Below are 19,548 nucleotides of genomic sequence, written 5' to 3'. Positions count from 1 at the left end.
AATTATATTCTTTGTTTTTTGTTTTAGTACTTACGTTTATGATAAAATGATGAATGCGCATGCAACGGAGTCCAGAGAGGAACTTACAGCGCAAGAATCTTGATGATAAGATAACTGTGTTAAGAGGAATAGAGAGTGGGTCAAATCAAGTCAAGGTAAAGAAATTATGTAGGTCCAAATTCAGCTAAGGAGGGGGAGAAATGCCATAGTCTACATCGCATCACTCGGATACAGGGTCTACTGAGATTATCGATGAGGTGCATTTAGTTGCATTGTTTAGGGACCCGCTACTTCGTTATAAAGACCCAATTAACACTATCTGAAAGAGAGTGAGCCTTCTTATAATGCCCCCGTTAATTGATGTTACTTGAATTTATCAAAAACAATTTAATTTATTTCTTATTTTGAATGAGAATTCAATTAAAAATTTAACTAAATTATTCTTTTAGTAAATTTTTACATCCATCTCGTTCCATAATTTATATTTATATCTTAAATTTTAATTGATTTTTTTTTGAAAGACAACAGGTATTGAGATAAAAATTATACAGTGAGAGGAAAATAATTTAATATTTTAGGATTTACATGTATTTTATAAATAAAGATTTAAAGTAAATTCTTTTTTAGTAGGAAATGATTAATTTTAGCATGTGAATTTATATTTTATAAATTAAACGGAGAATATTTTAAGAAATAAAATATAAAATGGGTGTTATAAAGATTAAAAGCTTCACTCATTTGTAAATCACAAGTACAGCCCGAAATTGAAAGTATTGGCCTAAACAGGCACGGTGCGACAAAGCCCAATATTTATCCTGAAAGATTCAAATCATTTTACATTTTTTTTTTTTTTTTACTGTGTCCCTGCTTATCGTGTATCTAACACCGGAGAAAATGAAAATCCTAAGATTTACAAAAATGCTGCCATCACACCCCATTCACCACCTCATTAACAGTACATAGCCATCCGGTTAAAGAAAATAGAGTTGATTTGTGCATCATATGTAACAAAATTTTCATAAATGCACAGCATATGTGGGGGTGATCCAATGAGTATTTTCAATTTTCATACTTCGCCACTTGAGAATGACTACAGGCAATTTTCCTCCATTTAAAGGCCAAAGAGAAGAATTTTAAAGACCACTTAGTGGAATTTTTTCTTCTTTTTTTTTTCACCTTCTTTCTTGGAAGTTGAGCTGGGTGCTTCTAAAAGAGAGAAAATTCAATGCAGCACTTCCTAAATATGTGATCCGTATGCAGGAGTGCTAGACTGGGTGGTTGGACTAAATTTTTTTCAAGTAAAATTAAAAAAGAAAGCAAAATCTAGAAGTGAAGCCATTGGATTATTAAATTAAACTCTAACATTCTTTTTTTTTTTAAATAAAGATTAAACCCTACCATTAAACTAACACTTTCTAGTTTGAAAATTACCTCGTGAATTAACCTTTTTAAATAAGAAAAATTATTAAATTTTAAAAATGACTCTATTAGAATCAATATAATTTCAACCCAAATTTATTAAATTTTAATAATTACACTTACAAATTTCATTAATTGTTATCTTACAGCAAGTGATTATACCAAATAGGCAAATGCTCTAGCATTTTTTCTACAGCAGAAAGGCCTTGAATGATGAGAAATATAGGAATGTGGTCATTTGTGATGTTGAAGACCAGCTGGAGGTCGGTAAGAAAAATATAAGTTACAAAAAAGAAACGGTTGGAAATTACTATAAAATTTAGAACTTAGATGAATAAACCAAATTTTAACACTTAAATTTGTTTTACAACATGATAATACGAGTCAATCTATTAATGGGTGGGAGCACCAATTCAGCACTGTGACGCGTGCTCTAAGAACACCCAGGAATTTTTTTTTTTTTTTTGAGATTTTATTATATAATGTAGTTTTCTCTTAGCCCACACATAGCGTGCCCCTTGATTTTTCTCCTAATGCACATTTTAATTTATTTTCACCTTTAAAATTTAGAAAAGAAAATTCTATTTTTGCCTCGAAGCTCGTAACTTTTTAAGGAGGGCTTCTTTTTTTTTTTTCATGTATTATCTCATGATCATCCAATATGTTCTTCTAAATTTACCGAAAACATATTTTGCACTTTCAAATAATAGACAATATTAAAAAAAGTGAAATTGGCTATACCAAAAGTATTACTCATCTTCCATTCACTTCTTATCACATCTATATACTTCAATCAATTGTGATAATATTCAAATAAATAATAAATACAAAAGGAGTAATGTTTTAGGAACACCAAATTGAAACTCTCCTTGACAACTTAGTCTGGCGGAATATTCAGAACATAAATTGGACAAGCAAGTTGAGAAATAATGAAAACTAACAATGCGAACAGCTAGCAAATGTTAGGTTTATTTATGTCACCAACCTGCATGAAAACAAAGCGTGAGGGAAGATCCCATAATAATATTAACGAATAAGTTGTGTATTTTCTATGGGTTGGCCAACAGCTCGTCCCTGGAGAATACGAGTAAAAGTGTACGTGTGAAAGGCTGAAGATTTGAAGTTTCCTGTGCTGCAAATTAAGGCTCTCGCATGGATATGAAAAAACGTTAACTTTTGTATAGTCAAAGTTGGGTGCCGCATTCCTAACTTAAAACAAGAGTTCAAAGAATAATATCATAAAGTGTTTTTCAAAAGATTGATGATGTATGTCAATAACATGATCATTTACCGAAAATGATAAAAGGAAGAGACAAAAATGTATAAGAAGACAAAGGCTAGGATATTTTTTAGATTCTTTAGACTACAGATATTAACAATTAAGTTATCAAAATCAATGTGGCTCTTATTCTTTAAAGGTGCGTTTACTTCATGAAATAGGAATGTGGTCGAATGTGAATGGGTTGTGAATGGGAATGGACTGTGAATGAGAATGAGCTGGAATAATTACTTGGCAAAAATAAATGTGAATGTGAATATATTGGAATGCCATTGATGTGTTTATTTGGCAAAATAAATAGGAATGAGAAATGAGAATGATAATCAATTTACTAAAATACCCATAGTATTAATAATTAATTACCATTATTAATAATATTATCATTATTGTTGTTATTATTACTATTAATAATATTAATAAAAATAATATTAACAATAATTAATAATAACTAAAATAATAAATTTAATAATATTATTAATTTTTATTAACTTCATTATTTTAGTTATTATTAATTATTGTTATTTTTATTTTTATTAATATTACCATTATTAACATTTATTATTATTATTATTATTAAATTTTATTAACTTTATTATTTTAGTTATTATTAATTATTGTTAATATTATTTTTATTAATATTATCATTATTAACATTTATTATTATTATTTTATTATTATTATTATTATTTTATTATTATTATATTTTATTAACTTTATTATTTTATTTATTATTAATTACTGTTAATATTATTTTTATTAATATTATCATTATTAAAATTTATTATTATTATTATTATTATTAAATTTTATTAACTTTATTATTTTAGTTACTATTAATTATTGTTATTATTTTTTATTAATATTATCATTATTAACATTTATTAATATTTTTTTAATTAATATCATTTTTATATCTAGATAATGAAAATTACATTATTATTATTATTATTATTATTATTAAATTTTATTAACTTTATTATTTTAGTTATTATTAATTGTTATTATTATTTTTAATAATAATAATAATGACAAAAACAACAACAACAACAACAATAATGATATTATTGTTAATAATGATAAATTAATTATTATTTTTATCATTATTTTTATTGTTAATAATGATAATATTAATAAAAATAATTAATAATAACTAAAATAATAAATTTAATAAAAATTATTATTAATGGCATTTAAAATAATAAAATTAATTGTGATTTGAATGAGGGTAATTTGGGAAATATGAAAAAATTATAGGGATACAAAAGTAAATATATATTCCATTATCATTCTCTCATTTTCATTCCCAACCCCCCACGGGAATGAGATTCCCATTCCTTACTCCCAAATTATGTGGGACCCACATATTTTATTCTCATTCCCAAATTACATTTTGCCAAGTAAATATAGGTTTTATTCTCATTCCTTTATTTCCATTCCCCATTCCATGAAGTAAACACACCATAAAAGTAGATCGATTATAATAAAAATTTATTTATATATAAGCTGTAAGTATATGCGTTTGTTAATTACTTAATAATTAAATTATATCATTGTCAAGTTGATAAGATATAAACTATCTTTTAAAAAAGAAAAATCCCCTGCTCGCTGTTAAATTTCGACAACGAGATACCAGGGAGTATAAGAAAGATGATATTTTTCCAGTGTAGATCATACTTTATTTTACATTGCAATTTAGGCAGTGTTTACTTTCTGGAGTGGGAGTGAAGAGTGTGGATTCATCCCACTCTAGTGTTTACTTCAACAAAATAGAGAGGGATTGGGAATCCCACTCCGTGGGCCCCACCCATTTTTGGAGTGGGGAGTGGGAATCCACTCCCACCTCTCTCCCACTCCCACCTCTCCCTTTTCTACCATTTATTTATAATATTTAATTTAATAAATTAAATTAAATATTATTATATTTAACTAAATAATAATTTACATTGATTATAAGTTAAAATTACTTAAAAATAATATTATTATATTAATAGAGAATTAATAAATATATGCTATCTTTATTTAATAATATAATATTATTATATTTATTTTAAAAATAATAGTACTATATTTATTTAATATTAATAATAAATAATAATAAATAGTTTATTCTAAGAAAATATTAATTTTGTACTAAATAATATTATATTAATAAATTTAATATAATTATATAAAATAAAATAATGTTTCATTTTATATTTACCCTTCTTTTTATTAAATTTACTATAACTATATTTAATAAATATTTAGATAATATTATTATATTTAACTAAATAATAATTGGGTTTGATTCTAAGTTTAATTTACTTAAAAATAATAATATTATATTAATAGAGAATTAATAATATTACTATATACCATCTTTATTTGAAAATATAATATTATTATTTTATTTAAAAATAATAGTATTATATTTATTTAATATTAATAATTAATACTAATAAATAGTTTATTCTAAGAAAATATTAATTTCATACTATGTTAATAGTAAAAATATTTCATTTATATTGCCCTTATCAACAATTTTTAATTTATATAATTAAAATTAAAAAAATTGTGATGTTCATAATTAAGAATATTAATAATTATTATAAATTTAGAAATATAATAAAATAAATATTTATTCATTATATATATTTTTTATTAACTTTGTAATTAAAAACTATAATTCTTTACATAAGGATAAAATTGTAATTTGAAACTATTTACTCCCAATCCAAGTCAAAGTAAACACATAAATTGGATTCTAATTTTCATTTCGTACTTCCATTCCAGTGCAAGTAAACAACCTACTCTCACTCCCACTTTACACTCCCAATCCTAGGATTCCCACTCCAATCCAAAAAGTAAACACTACCTTATAATAGTGATACATTGGTGCAGTGACTCACAAAACTTAGGATCAAAGGCTGAGATTTGATTTACACAACACTAGAAAATATTACAGTTTGTCTATTCTTATCTCCAAAGAACCTGTCTCATTATTGGCTAACAAGCAAATCTAACAATACATCACGACCGTTTGATTCATTCTCAGCTTGATGATCACTCGAAATGCTCCTGAATGCTTGCAGAATCCAAATGGTTCAGTTTCCGCCACAAATAGTTCATTGAGACATTTTGTTGACCACCTTCGCAAATTTATCAAACACCTTGCATTTGAACTCCTATTATTTCCATAATATATCCGAAATGACCACTCTCCATTCATTGCTCGTGATACATGTTTAGAAATATTCTTATGCTAAGAATTTTGCTAAGAATATTAACCAAATGGAGTGACTATTTTTGCAAAGAGTGGCTACTTGCCAAAACAATGTAAAAGGAAAATTATTGGATCTTTTTCGTCCGGGATGATGAATTGAAAGTCACTTACATCGTATTGAGGAGAGGGTGAGATGCAAATATTAATGGCTATTAAGTGACGACAATTACTTCTGTGATAACAGAGCTGTGATTCTTCCATTCGTTGCCGTACATCAACGTGGATAGATTTTAATGCCTCAACGTGTATTGAACTGAAGAGGGCAAGAAATTAATTAGAAGAAAAAGGGAATTAAAAATAATTATATAACACATCGTTTGATTTAATTTGGCAATCTTCTTATCAAATTCTTCACATGGCATTTCACACTTGAAGTAGCTATATTAGCTAGAAGTAGAAAACCCGGCAATTAATCTCAGGATATCTTTATCCATTTTAATTGCTTACTATATATATTTTTTAATGGTGATTCTCCGAAGGTTCATGGCCACTTGAGCTCCTCCATATCTCTTCAAGTTCCCGAGCAAAAGTCTTTTGTCTTCCCACAACAATTGTTATATGATCTTTCTTTTCGATAACCTTAACGCGAGCACGAGGGATTTTCCTTTGAACATTGTAGCTACACTCCACCGGAATAAGCTCATCATCTTCGCCGTGAAATACGTTAACATCACATTTCACGTGATTGCGGACGGCATCCAAGTACCCATCAAGCTTGTTTGCGGTGCCACAAATGATGTTGTGCAATGTATGCCATGCAGCGTTGTGTGTGTGGCAAAAGAATCCTTCAAGCAGGAAAGTCCTGATCCTGTTAAATGTGTTTCACTAAATTGCATTAATATAAACGGAAGTGGTAGATACAAGTCTCTATCAAAATGCATAGTACAAATGAAATTTAATGTAGCAGAGCTAATTGGGTGTGAAGAAATGGAATTGAAAATTAATTTCAGCATTAAACAACCTTTCTGCATCTTGGTTGGACCTAAGTCACAGCAACGTTTGACCACTTTCTAGTTTCTATCACACACTTAATTTTCTTCTTTGCTGGTAGTTAGTGCAGTAATTAAAATGCTTTTTCCATGTAGCTGTCAGAAAATTCTCAACCGAAATCCTATGTCAAACCAAAATTTTGCAAGTTTCACAATATTAAATAGTGTAGGTGGCCTATCATGAACGACGCGTATCCCTGATTGATATCAAATTGATTACGAGTGTCACCTCAATAATCAACCTCAAACGAAAGAATATTTTTTTAAAAAAAATTATTTGTTTATCTATTTATTTATTTATTTTTTGGAGGGAGGTTAATTTCAATCGGGAAGCGCTAGCTAGGAACAGCTACTTCTCTACTAGTACATCATAAAAGTTTGGCTCCCGAATGTAGGCCATGTGTAAAGCCCCTTTTTTTATATGGACAAAATAAAAAGGGGGAAGAGCACCAAAAGCAACCAAACTTTATCGAGGCGTAAATCAAAATATTTTTCAAAGAAATATAGAAAATGGGTCATGAACAACACTTTAGACCACGAATCAGCCAAAATATATAATTGATTATCAAGTTGACGGGTTTGATATAGCTAGGCGTAGATGAGTCTATTACCTGTTTCTAGTGACAAGTTTGGCAAGAAATTCCCACACCCGATGGTTCTTGCAAATCAGCAAGCAAATTGTCCGAGAGATGTGTTCGTACCAACAAGCCATTGATGCACCAAAAGCTATTAGTGGCCATACGCGTCTTGGTGCTACCTTTCTCATCACATACTGCGAGGCTTGTGCTCCTTTTGGTACCGGATAATATGGCTACAACCAACCGATGTATTCAGTTTCATTAATTTTAATTTGGTAAATAAAACTTCATGTATAGATCGATAATCAGATTCAAATAATAAAATGACTAATTAACTAATAAATTAAAAGATGAAAAATATGTAAAATATTAAGAATGGAATAACTTACAGGTGCTAGTAGAGTTAGGGACTTGACTGATCCAGGATGTTTAACAGCCAGTGCAAGAGCTAATATGCAGCCTAAAGAGTGAGCAACAATGTGGAAGGATTTAACTTTGTTTGGTTCAATTACTGACTTTTCAATCATGTCCAAATGCTCTCTCACGGTGTAAAGGGAATCTGTTGGCTTAGGGCTCCTCCCAAACCCTAACAGATCGATGGCGAATAATCGATAAGTCGATTTTGAAGCACTTGAAAAGTTTGGGAATAATGTTTCAGTCCAAAATGCTGAAGATGAAATGAATCCGTGAATGAACAAAACATCTTCATGTGCCTCATCTGACATGTACATATCACACACACACATGAATCCAAATTATTAAAATCGTCAGCTTAAAATAATTAGTGAATTAATTAATGTATGTGTGTGTGTATTGGCCATCAAGATTTACAATGATCATTAATTAACTATAATTACCTGATGGTCCTTGAGTCTTAACAAAGAGAGTATCTCTGCTAGAAGAGCTCCAACAAGTGCAAAATTTACAATCACAATCAGACCATCTTGGGATTGGATGTGATTGCTGCCCTCCGATCTTACCTTGTAACATTTCAATAATGGTAGAATTAACGGTGAACGTTGATCTCACCGTTCCTTTTTTTATCCTCTCACAAGATTGTGCGACATTTCCATCCACTTTAAGCCTCTTTAGCTCATTAACAGTTTGCTTTGAGGCCTCGGACACAAGCGACGGCCGGGTGTAGAGAGTATCCGAAATCTCTTCTAGATGTAACTTACTAGAAGTAAGGCAAACGATTTTTGATTTGCCTTGTTCGGAAACCAAGATTTTGCCGCTGCTAGTGATGGCCTCTTTTGCTGAAGAGCAATAACAAGGCTTCCATTCAGCCTCAATGAAGAAATCCGCAACTTTGTAAACCATACATAAGAGAAAATCAACAAGATCAAGAAAAGAAAACACAATGAAACTCACGGCCTTGTTCAAAAAACTGCCTGTAAATGATAAAACCAATTTGGTTTTGCACATTGCAGGCTCCATTTCTTCAAAGTAAACTAAAAAGCCACAACAAGACTACAATAAATCCAAGAGATATAATTAAGAAAGTGAGAGAAAGATAGGGAAAAGGTTATGCTGCGGAAACAATGAACTCGCTAGGCACCATTGGCTTATAATTAATAGAGATCAAAATGTCATTGGAATACCTTTAACGCTATACTAGATACACCTTTTTTCTTAGCTTAACATGCGAATGTTACACTCACAAATGGAAAGCCAAAAGAAGATAAAGGGGTTTTAGAGTATTCGGTATTCTGAAAATGGGGGTCGTTGAAATTATTAACAGCCCAGCATGAGTAGCTTTCTTGCACCTCAACATAGAATTAAGAAGATTCATATGATGTTAGCGTGTGGGTAAGCTTCTCTTAAAACTTAATGGCCAGATAGAGAGAGAGAGAGCTTCAGACTACTCACTAACAGTAACAGAGAAGATAAATGAATTCATTAGATCATTTAACATCGTTTGTTGGCCAAGGCAAAAAAGGTTGGTGGTGGTTGAACCCCCTGATGATGAAACAATTCTCCTTAGCGTACCTAGCTATACATTAAAGAAAATATAAATATATATAAAAAAAATCAAAATTAAAAAATTCAATAGCATGCAGTTTCTTGCTTCTTGGAAATTTTGAGGTACATTTTGTTTTCTCATCCACTAGGTCACAACTCCTCATCTATTACTGAGAGGTAGCCCAACTCATTAATGCTAAGCAATATTTTTCAAACCGAACAGGTCTCCAAACGTTTTAGTAAATTTATTGCACGCTGTCATAACACGAGTCCCATATCAATATCATTTAGCCCTTATGCAATAAAACTTACCACCGTCGCGCTGACAAGGTCTTAGGAGTTGATTTCAAGGTGCATGTGCTTTGTTTGATTTTATACAATTTGCAGGCAAAGGATAAAGACTGAAATATATACGTTGCACCTATAGCTAGGAAAAGTGAAGAAAATATCGTCGTTATAAACAAGTTTCAATTGACCAGGTTTACATTCTGACCGTTTATTTAAGGGTTCGATTTAGTAAATGATAGATCAGCTACCTCCTTAAATCAAGTTTTTATATAACTCTAAAAATACCCATTTAGGTCCAACAATTAAGGTCATCACTGATTAATTGAGGTCGGTCACTACGTGTGACTAAACTTATATACCAGATACCTAATAAATAATATTTGATACAGGCCTTATTTATGCTCCATATAAATGTATATCATAGAACACAAGAGATGAACTCAAGTATCAGAAAACATGGGTTCAGTTATTATTTAGCGAATCTTTTATAGCAGTTTGATTTTTTTTTTCTTTTTTAATTAGAGTAGCACCGTGCCTAACTCTTTAATTACTAGACAGCTGATATAAAAGTTATTTAGAACTTATAATTAATTCAATTACTGACCTTAATTAAATCAAAGGGAAAAGATACTCACATCCAAGATTAATTTAGCTGATACACAATAACATTCATAGAATTTAAATTGTGGATGAGGATTAACACTCTAAAAACTGCTTTGAACTCTTTTATTATAGTAAATTATTTTATTACAAAAATATCAATCATATGAATGACTAAAAAGAACTCTCTCATATAAATTAGCATAATATAATTAATTTGAATATTGATATAGCACACTCACTATTCAAAAAATGATTCTCTTGCCATAAACCTAAAAATCTTATTTTTGATCTCTTAAATAATATTTAGTTAAACAAGGAGCGGATCAATACATATTTTAACTTTTTGATTAAAAATAAAAAGTATCTTTTGAAATCTTCATTTTTGAAAAAGTATCTTTTGAAAAGAATAACAAGTCTACTGACCAAATGGAACTTTTTATCTCCATTTTTGAAATAGTAAATATCAACAATTTAATAGTGGGGCTATTTGTAATATAAAAAAATTGCTTGAAACACTTTATTATTCTATACACTTATGTGTAAAATTTTAAAAAATCAAGTTTTATTTTCTACACTCTTTAAAATGTCAAAAATACTTTACTTAAACTAATTAAATTAATTTACTCAAAGCACAAATCAAACTATTTGGCACATCCATAGTGAATTAATAACGATTTAGTATATGCTACTAGTTCCCCAATGTTTGGCGAAAGGGGCATAAAAATCCCTAACATTTTAAAAAAAGACATATGAGTCACTTTTCCATTTATAATTTTGTTTATAGAAAAAGGATAATATTGTATATTTACAACAAAATACATGGAAAATAATTGTTAGCCTCTTAACTTTTGGGAAAAGGGACATAAAACTCCCTAATATTTCTTAAAAGAAAAGACATCCAACCCCTTTCCATTAATAGATTTTGTTTATTTTAATTAAGAAATGATAATATCATCATCATCATCATCATCATCATCATTGTCATTTACTAATGTCATTATTATTGATAATAATATTATTAAATTATTATTATTAATATTGTTGTTGTTGTTGTTATGTTGTTATTATTATTAAATTTTATTATTTATTATTTTTGTTGTTGTTGTTGTCATTATTATTACTACTGCTACTATTACTACTACTACCACCACCATGTGGAAGGACCAGCCCTAGCTATTCCCGAGGCCTAAGTTAGCCAAAGATCATCCTAAAATCAGTGGGTTGGAGACAAGAATAACCTACACTATGATTACTACGGGAAACCTCGCCATACTCGTGAGAATTGCTACAAGCTACACAATAGGCCACCCAATGGCAGGGCAAACAAGCCTGGTGGCAGAATATGCCTACAACAAATGAGGCTTAATCATCTCCATTCAATAAAGAGCAATTAAATCATCTTCTTAAACTTCTAAAATCCTATTCGTCACATAATATTCTTGTCGGGTCTATGGCACAAACAAGTAGCAATTCTTTGGCACTCTCAGTTCTACGAAAATCTGGTCCTTAGATCATAGATTCAGGGGCCTCTGATCATATGACAAGCTTCTATCATTTGTTTAGTTCCTATCATCCTTGTTCTGGTATTGAAAAACTTAGAATAGATAATGGTAGTTTTCCACCTATTACAGGTAAAGGAAACATTGAAATTTCAGAAAAAAAAAAAATAACTCTAAAATCTGTTGTGCATGTTCCAAAATTTTCCTACAATCTTTTTTTTAGTAAGCAAATTGTTTAAAGATACTAATTGCTCTATTCTTTTTCTACCTTTCACTTGTGTTTTCTGGATTAGAACTCGGGGAAGACAATTGGAACTGCTAGAGAGATAAACGATCTTTAGTACTTTGATGAAACTATTTTTGGTAATAAAAAAAGCCCATGGTTTAAGTAGTACTAGTTCAAACTCTTTCTATGATCAAGTTATGTTATGGCATAAAAGATTAGGGCATTCTAGTTTTCCATATCTCAAACATTTGTTTCCCAAACTGTTTAAAGGAATTGATCATTTAAAACTTCATTGTGAGGCTTGTCACTTGGCTAAAAATCATTGTGTTTCATTTGCAATAAAACCCTATTTTGCTTCGAAACCATTTTACTTGTTTCATGGTGATGTTTGGGGCCTATCTAAAGTTAACACACTTTCTAGCAAAAAATTGTTTATGACTTTTATTGATGACCACATAAGGGTATGTTGGGTTTACTTGTTGGAAACGAAATCAAAGGTTGAACAAAGATTTAAAGATTTTTTTCCTAATGATTAAGAATCAATTTCAAACCAAAATTGGCATTCTAAGATTGGATATGGGACTAAATACTTTAACAAATATTTAGGAACATGTTTTACCGAAAAAGGTGTGATCCATCAATCAAATTGTCGTGACACACTACAACAGAATGGAATTGCTAAAAAAAAAAATTGACATCTTCTTGAGGTAACTAGAGCCATCATATTTTCTATGAATATACATAAATATCTCTGGAAAAATGCTTTCCTAATTGCTTGTTACTTGATAAATAGAATAATATCTCGAGTTTTAAAATATGAAACACCTTTACAGGTTTTGAAAAATTGTTTTCCCATATCTCGAATAACTATGGATCTTCCTTTCAAAGCATTTGGTTGTGTTTGTTATGTATGTATACCAAATATATTTTTTTATGAAAACTGGATCCAAAAACTGAAAATTGTGTGTTTTTTTTATTATACATCTAATAAAAAAGGGTACAAATGCTTCAATCCTATTACAAAGAATTATTTTGAGAGTATGAATGTACATTTTGTTGAGGACCAACCTTTCTTTCAAAACAATTCTCTTTAGGGGGAGAACATAAGTGAGGAAGATAATTTTTGGGACATTTTGTCTATTTTAGAGGAATATATACCTTTGATTAATTCTGATAAGCAAGTTTCGAAAACCATTATTGAAAGAGTATAACCTAGTGATAGTACTCTTAATTTAACTTTGCCATATACTATGTTATTAAAGACAATGGGAGAAGTACTTCAAACAGATCACAACTCTCATCCTAAGCTTCAGGTTTATACTAGGAATAGGTTTCACAAATTTACTATTGTTCCAATTGTTCCTCTAGTAGAAGTCCAATCCAATTTGCCGAGTGAATGTCCTACAACTCATAGTAATCCCTCTTCTACTCATATTTCTTCTCTATATAATGATTTGCCTAACCTGTCCTCTTCAAATCTTGACCTTCCAATTGCATTAAGAAAATGTACCCGAGCTTGCACAAAACACCTCATTGCAAAATATTTGTCATATGAAAAATTATCACATACTCATAGAGCATATGTATTTAGGATTTCTAATCTGTATGTGCCAAGAATTGTTCAAGAAGCATTAAATGATTCGAATTGGAGGTCAGCTATAATGGAAAAGATGAATGCTCTTAGGAAAAATAATATGTGGAGTATTACTAATCTCCCCAAGAAAAGAAGACAGTCGTATGCAAATGGGTGTTTACAGTGAAGTGCAAAGCTGATGGAAGTGTAGAGAGATATAAAGCAAGACTCGTAGCAAAAGAATTTACCCAAACTCATGGTATAGACTACCAAGAGACGTCTACTCTTGTGGCTAAAATTAACTCTATCAGAATACTTCTTCCTCTTACAGTTAATTTCAACTCGCTACTATATCAGTTTGATGTCAAAAATGCTTTTTTGAATTGAGATCTACAATAAGAAATATATATAGACTTGCCACCCGGATTTGAAGAAAGACTTAGAAGAAGCAAAGTTTATAGGTTAAGAAAATCCTTATATGGGCTAAAACAATCATCAAGAGCTTGGTTTGAATGATTTAGGAATGTTGTAAGAAGGCATGACTTCTGACAAAGTCAAGCTGATCATACTTTATTTTTCAAGCACTCCACCAAAGGTAAAATAGTTATTCTGATAGTGTATATAAATGATATTATCATGATTGGGGGTGATTTGTTTGAGATCAACAAGTTGAAGAATAAGCTTGAGACCGAGTTTGACATAAAAGACTTGGGAAAGCTTAAGTATTTCTCAGGATGGAATTTGCAAGGTTCAAGGAGGGAATCTTTATCAACCAACGCAAATACATTTTTTATTTACTCAAGGAAACAAAGATGACATGTTGTAAATCCGTAGAAACTCCAATAGACCCAAATGTAAAACTAAAAGCAGCAGCAACAAATGAGGTGGTGGATCGAGAATATTATCAAAGATTAGTTGGAAGATTAATCTATTTGTCGTACACAAGGCCTGACATAGCATTTACAGTAAGTGTAATAAGTTAGTTTATGCATTTACTTGGACCTACTCACTTTGAAGCCGTGTTTAGGATTTTGAGATATCTAAAAGGAACTCTAGGGAAATGACTATTATTACAAAATAGAGGTCATCTTCAAGTCAAAGCCTACACAAATGCAGATTGGGCAGGTGATGTAATTGATACAAGATCTATCTCGAGTTATTGCACTTTGGTATAAGGGAATTTGGTCACCTGGAGGAGCAAAAAGCAGAATGTTTTTGCTAGGCGTAATGCAAAAGCAAAATTCCACTTTGTTGCACATGGGTTTTGTAAAGTGTTAGGGGTCAAAAGACTCCTAGAAGAGTTTAAGGTTTGTACACTAAAACTTATTAAAGCTTATTGTGATAACAATGTAGCTATTTTCGTAGCCCACAATCCAGTTCTACACGACAAAATAAAGCATGTAGAAGTGGATAAACATTTCATCAAGGAGAAGATAGACAACGGTGTGATATGCATGTCCTATATACCTACCACGACCTAAGTAGCAGACATACTCACCAAAGGACTTCCTAAGCTGCAATATGAGAACTTAGTTAGCAAGCTAGCCATGAGTGATATATTCATGCCAGCTTGTGGGGGAGTGTTGAAAGATTTCCTTGGATTTTTTATTATTATATATTATATTTGATTATTTGTTATTTTAGGTAGTTGAGAGATTTGTGTGGATATGTACAAATCGATTTTTATTTTCCTTTAATTAGAGAGATAATTACTGATTTGTATCCTAAAGAGATTTATAAATTCTTATGTACAGAAATATAATTGAATATAGCCTATTTTTCATATTTTTTCGTTGCTTTAGAAAGAAACTTATGTATCTTTTTTAAGACGTTAGAAATTTTTATGTCCCTTTTCCCAAACATTGGAGACCTAGCAGTCTTCTTCTCTTAATATAATGTCCATAGAAATTAATATCATATATGATCTTATCTTTAATATTTGATAAATGAAACTCATAAATGAATGTGGTCTTAATACTGTTTATGAAACCGTGGGGTTTAATTGTCTACGTCAAAACAATGCAATATTATTTTCCCCAAATCAATTCAAGCATGACATATCAAATTCATCTTGTATATAGGTCATTATACCATATATCAATAAGTTATCCATTAAATAAATTTGATAACCTTTTCATAGGTAATGGTCTCATATTCTCAATCAAATCACAAAAAAGAGAACCAATTATTATTATTCATAATTTTTGTTCCATGACAAATATTCATATGGGGAAAAAATAATTATTCGTCAATCTGTTTGTCATGATCAATCAAATGAACATCAAGACACGTCAAATTTGTAGCCGGCAAAATTTGCATTCCATGTGTCACGGAAGCAACCGTATTGAAAAAGTTTAATGCTTTGTTCCATTCTATTTTTTTTTTTAAAAAAAATTGATATTTCATCATATATTTACATCATACAATTAGATAACTGATAATAATTACTGATACAAATAACCCTCATAAATATTCGAGGGTTGTACCTTTTCACTCGCATTTTATAAGAGAGAAAGACTGTAAATTGACTCTACTCAATCATGCTTAATTGAGAAAGAATTTAAATGCATAAGAACTCAAACTGCTGCTCTCACAACAGTAAGGTCGAGTGGCTGTTCCATCCTATTTGCTCTTTAAAGAATAAGGTGTGCTTGAAAATTGCGATATGTTTGACATATTCATTTATAGGGCAATGTACAGTTCATGCCTGAATTTATGATTAAATAATACAATTGTGAAATCTTGCATGATAAAGTATTTTATTAGTTATAATCATCTTTCTCTTTGGAATTGTGCAAAATATTTGGTAATGTTATGAACTATTGAAAAGTTCCATATACTATTATGTTATGATGACTTGTAACGGACCTTATATAAGAGACTAGTTCAAAGATTCCAACAATTTTAACACGCCAGGCAAGAATACAATCTTCCGTCCAGGTCATGAGTAAGTATTTAAATATTTGAGTAAATGCTTTACTTTAATTTAAGCGGGGCTTCCTCCAATTTCCTAGTATTTAGAATTTGACATCCATTCCTTGTCTTCTTCTCTAATAAATTTATAGTGTATTTATTAATTTGTTATCAACTGGAACCAAAGTGGAGAATAAGAATCAAAATAATTATTTATTTTAATTGTAGGAATCGAAAATTGAAATAAACCGTGTTGTTATTAATGTGATTACTTTAGTTTAGAATCAGAATGGATTGTTGTGAGTTTCAAAATTGACTTTAGTTAATTATTGCTATTATTTATTAGAATAAATTGTGATGATGATGATGATGATGATGATTATTATTATTATTATTATTAAAAATAATTATTTTTAATAACAACAAGAATTGTTGTTGCTTTCGTTAGTGTTATTATTATTAGTACTATTATTATTATTGTTAGTAGATGGGATAAAAAGGAATTTTTAATTTTCACTAATGGTATAGATTTCAATCCACTTCTCATTCTCATTCCTCATTTTCATTCCCACCTTCCTTGAAAATGATATTCCCATCCCACATTCTGAAATTTGTGAAACCCATTCAAATTTCATTCTCATTTTTTTCTCCTTATTTTAGAAGTAAACAAGTTAATAAACCGCATTCTCTCATTTCCATTCTCATTTTCAATTTGTAAACACACCATTACTAGGTTGGGGATGTGAAATCCTCTCTTGGAGACTAGTTTACCAGTCCCCACTATGTTGCCATTTATCTATTTATATTAGATTTGTTATATAATTTTAATGAAATAAAAATTATAATGACTCAAATAAAACTATTACTAACATATTGTTAAGTATTTATGTTATAAAAAGAAGAAAAACATCTCCAACATATTGGAACAATATTTTGAATCATATCAAAATGTAAAATATTTGGATAACTGATAACTAAAAAATATACATGTTTATATATAAAAGGATTTAGGTAAGGAGTACAACCTAAACCCACTCTATTAAAAATTTAGGGATTATTTTCTTCTAATTTCCATCTTATTTCCTAAAAATTATCGAAATTTACTTATTAGAAATGGGGCCATGGAGTCTTAAATAACTCATGGATGGTTTTGTCATTCGTGAGTCAAAAATAGATAATTTTATTCACTAAAATGGAGATTTTTAAAATTTCTAAGTTGCATTTCAATAGTTTTGATTTCCTCATTAGATCAATTTTCACCATGTCTTTGTTTCACCTTATTTGTGCTTGGAGACTATTTGGTTGATGCGGGAAACAATGACTACATTTTTACTCTCAAAAGCTAATTTGCCTCCTTATGGCATCGACTTCAAGCCTTCCGTAGCCGGCCCACCGGGCGATTTACTAACGGACGAACAATTTCCGACATTATAGGTAACGTCAGAAACTAACTAAAATTTAACCCACAGGTTTATGCCTCATATACAACCAAAGTATTCGTTAACACTTAACAGTCCTAATTAATTAAATTTAATTAATTGAACTACACATACATTACTTTAAGGTCATGTTTGGTTTGAAGAAAATGGAGGAGAGGAAAAAAGTGGAATGGAGAGAAAGGGAGAATAAATGAATAGAGAAGAGTAGTAAAATTAGATTTTGTTGTTTGGTTTGATATAAAATTTGATAAGGAAATGCATTATAATTTTTTTCTTTAGACAAATTTATCATTTACCTTAAAAATTAAATTATTTATATTAGTACTAATTTTATATATATATATATATTAAAATGGCGGTCCGGTGGCCAGTGGTGAAGGTCCGGTGCTTTTCCGGCAAAGCCCGGTGGAGGTCCGACGCCTTTCCGGCGAAAGTCCGGCTACGTCCGGTGACTTTCCGGCAACGTCCGACGGTGGTCCGGCGGAGGTCCATTTATAATATTAAATCAATAAAATAAAATTATAAATAATAATTATTAATGACATTAAACAAATTAAAAAGTTAAAAGGTAATTTTGAAAACTTTAATTTATAATATAAGAAGAATTTAAATTCTTCACTACTAAGTGTGGAATTCAAATTCTATATTACGATGGATATTAAATTTTAATGAAAATTAAATTCTTATATATTTTGTCAAACCAAATAATAAAAATTAAAAAAAAATTAAATTACTTTCATCTCCCCTATTTTCTCCTCCCACCCAAACACTACCTGAATTGCCTCGCTAGTCACCTCAAGAACTCGTTCCTTTCTTTGGAGATTGATTCCCCCATAATCATTCGCAAGACCACCCGCATTAAAATACAGTTTTATTGGACTATAATAATATTAAATTGTAAGTGGACTGCATCTGCTATTTTTTAAATTTATATTTTAAAATATGGAGATGTTAATTTGAACTTAGAACTATTATGAAACTACAATTGAAGTTTTTTGTTTTTTTCTTAAAAAGAAGAAGAAGAAGAAGAAGAGTGGATTGCATCCAAATGATTTCTTTCCAGCCCCCATTTTAATTTTTTTTTTTTTAAGTTCTTTATAGATGTCCTCAACTTCTGTAGAAACATGTGGACAGAAACAAAAGAAACAAGGCAATTCCTGAAGGAATTCTGAAGCCATTAATGACAGAGTCAGCTATTTGGTTACGAAATTAAGAAGAAAGCAGACACATGAAATAAATCACATCCCATTGATCAAGGCGGTTTACCCGTCAATAGTACTTGGAGTCGAAGATGACGCATCTTAATTTATATAGATAGTCAAATTAATGATCTAGTGGATACGGGGAAGTTGCTCATTTTATGGTGACCAATAATATCACGTAATATTATATAATTAATTTATAATTTTAATATTATTTATAAGAAAATATAAATTTTATCACACGTTTAATTATTCACTATATAATAAATATTAATACTTTTAGATCATATTCCATATAATTTCTCTTCTTTCTTTA

The 19,548-nt window shown here is 29.9% G+C and overlaps 1 protein-coding gene across 1 annotated transcript; it reads right to left on the bottom strand.

The window, feature by feature from the left end:
- Window positions 1-6,269: 6,269 nt before the first annotated feature.
- LOC18049209 (probable lysophospholipase BODYGUARD 3) lies at window positions 6,270-9,626 on the bottom strand. The gene is made up of 4 exons (XM_006439154.2): window positions 8,385-9,626; window positions 7,917-8,245; window positions 7,561-7,760; window positions 6,270-6,768 (listed from the first exon to the last, which is right to left on the bottom strand). Exons 1-4 carry the CDS (start codon window positions 8,962-8,964, stop codon window positions 6,420-6,422), a joined length of 1,458 nt encoding a protein of 485 aa, XP_006439217.1. The 5' UTR covers window positions 8,965-9,626; the 3' UTR covers window positions 6,270-6,419.
- Between the last annotated feature and the right edge of the window lie 9,922 nt (window positions 9,627-19,548).

Source organism: Citrus clementina, unplaced genomic scaffold, assembly GCF_000493195.1.
Source record: "Citrus clementina cultivar Clemenules unplaced genomic scaffold, Citrus_clementina_v1.0 scaffold_3, whole genome shotgun sequence".
Lineage (NCBI taxonomy): Eukaryota > Viridiplantae > Streptophyta > Magnoliopsida > Sapindales > Rutaceae > Citrus > Citrus x clementina.
The sequence above is the reverse complement of the archived record's forward strand: the minus strand, read 5'-3'. Positions and strand labels throughout refer to the sequence as shown.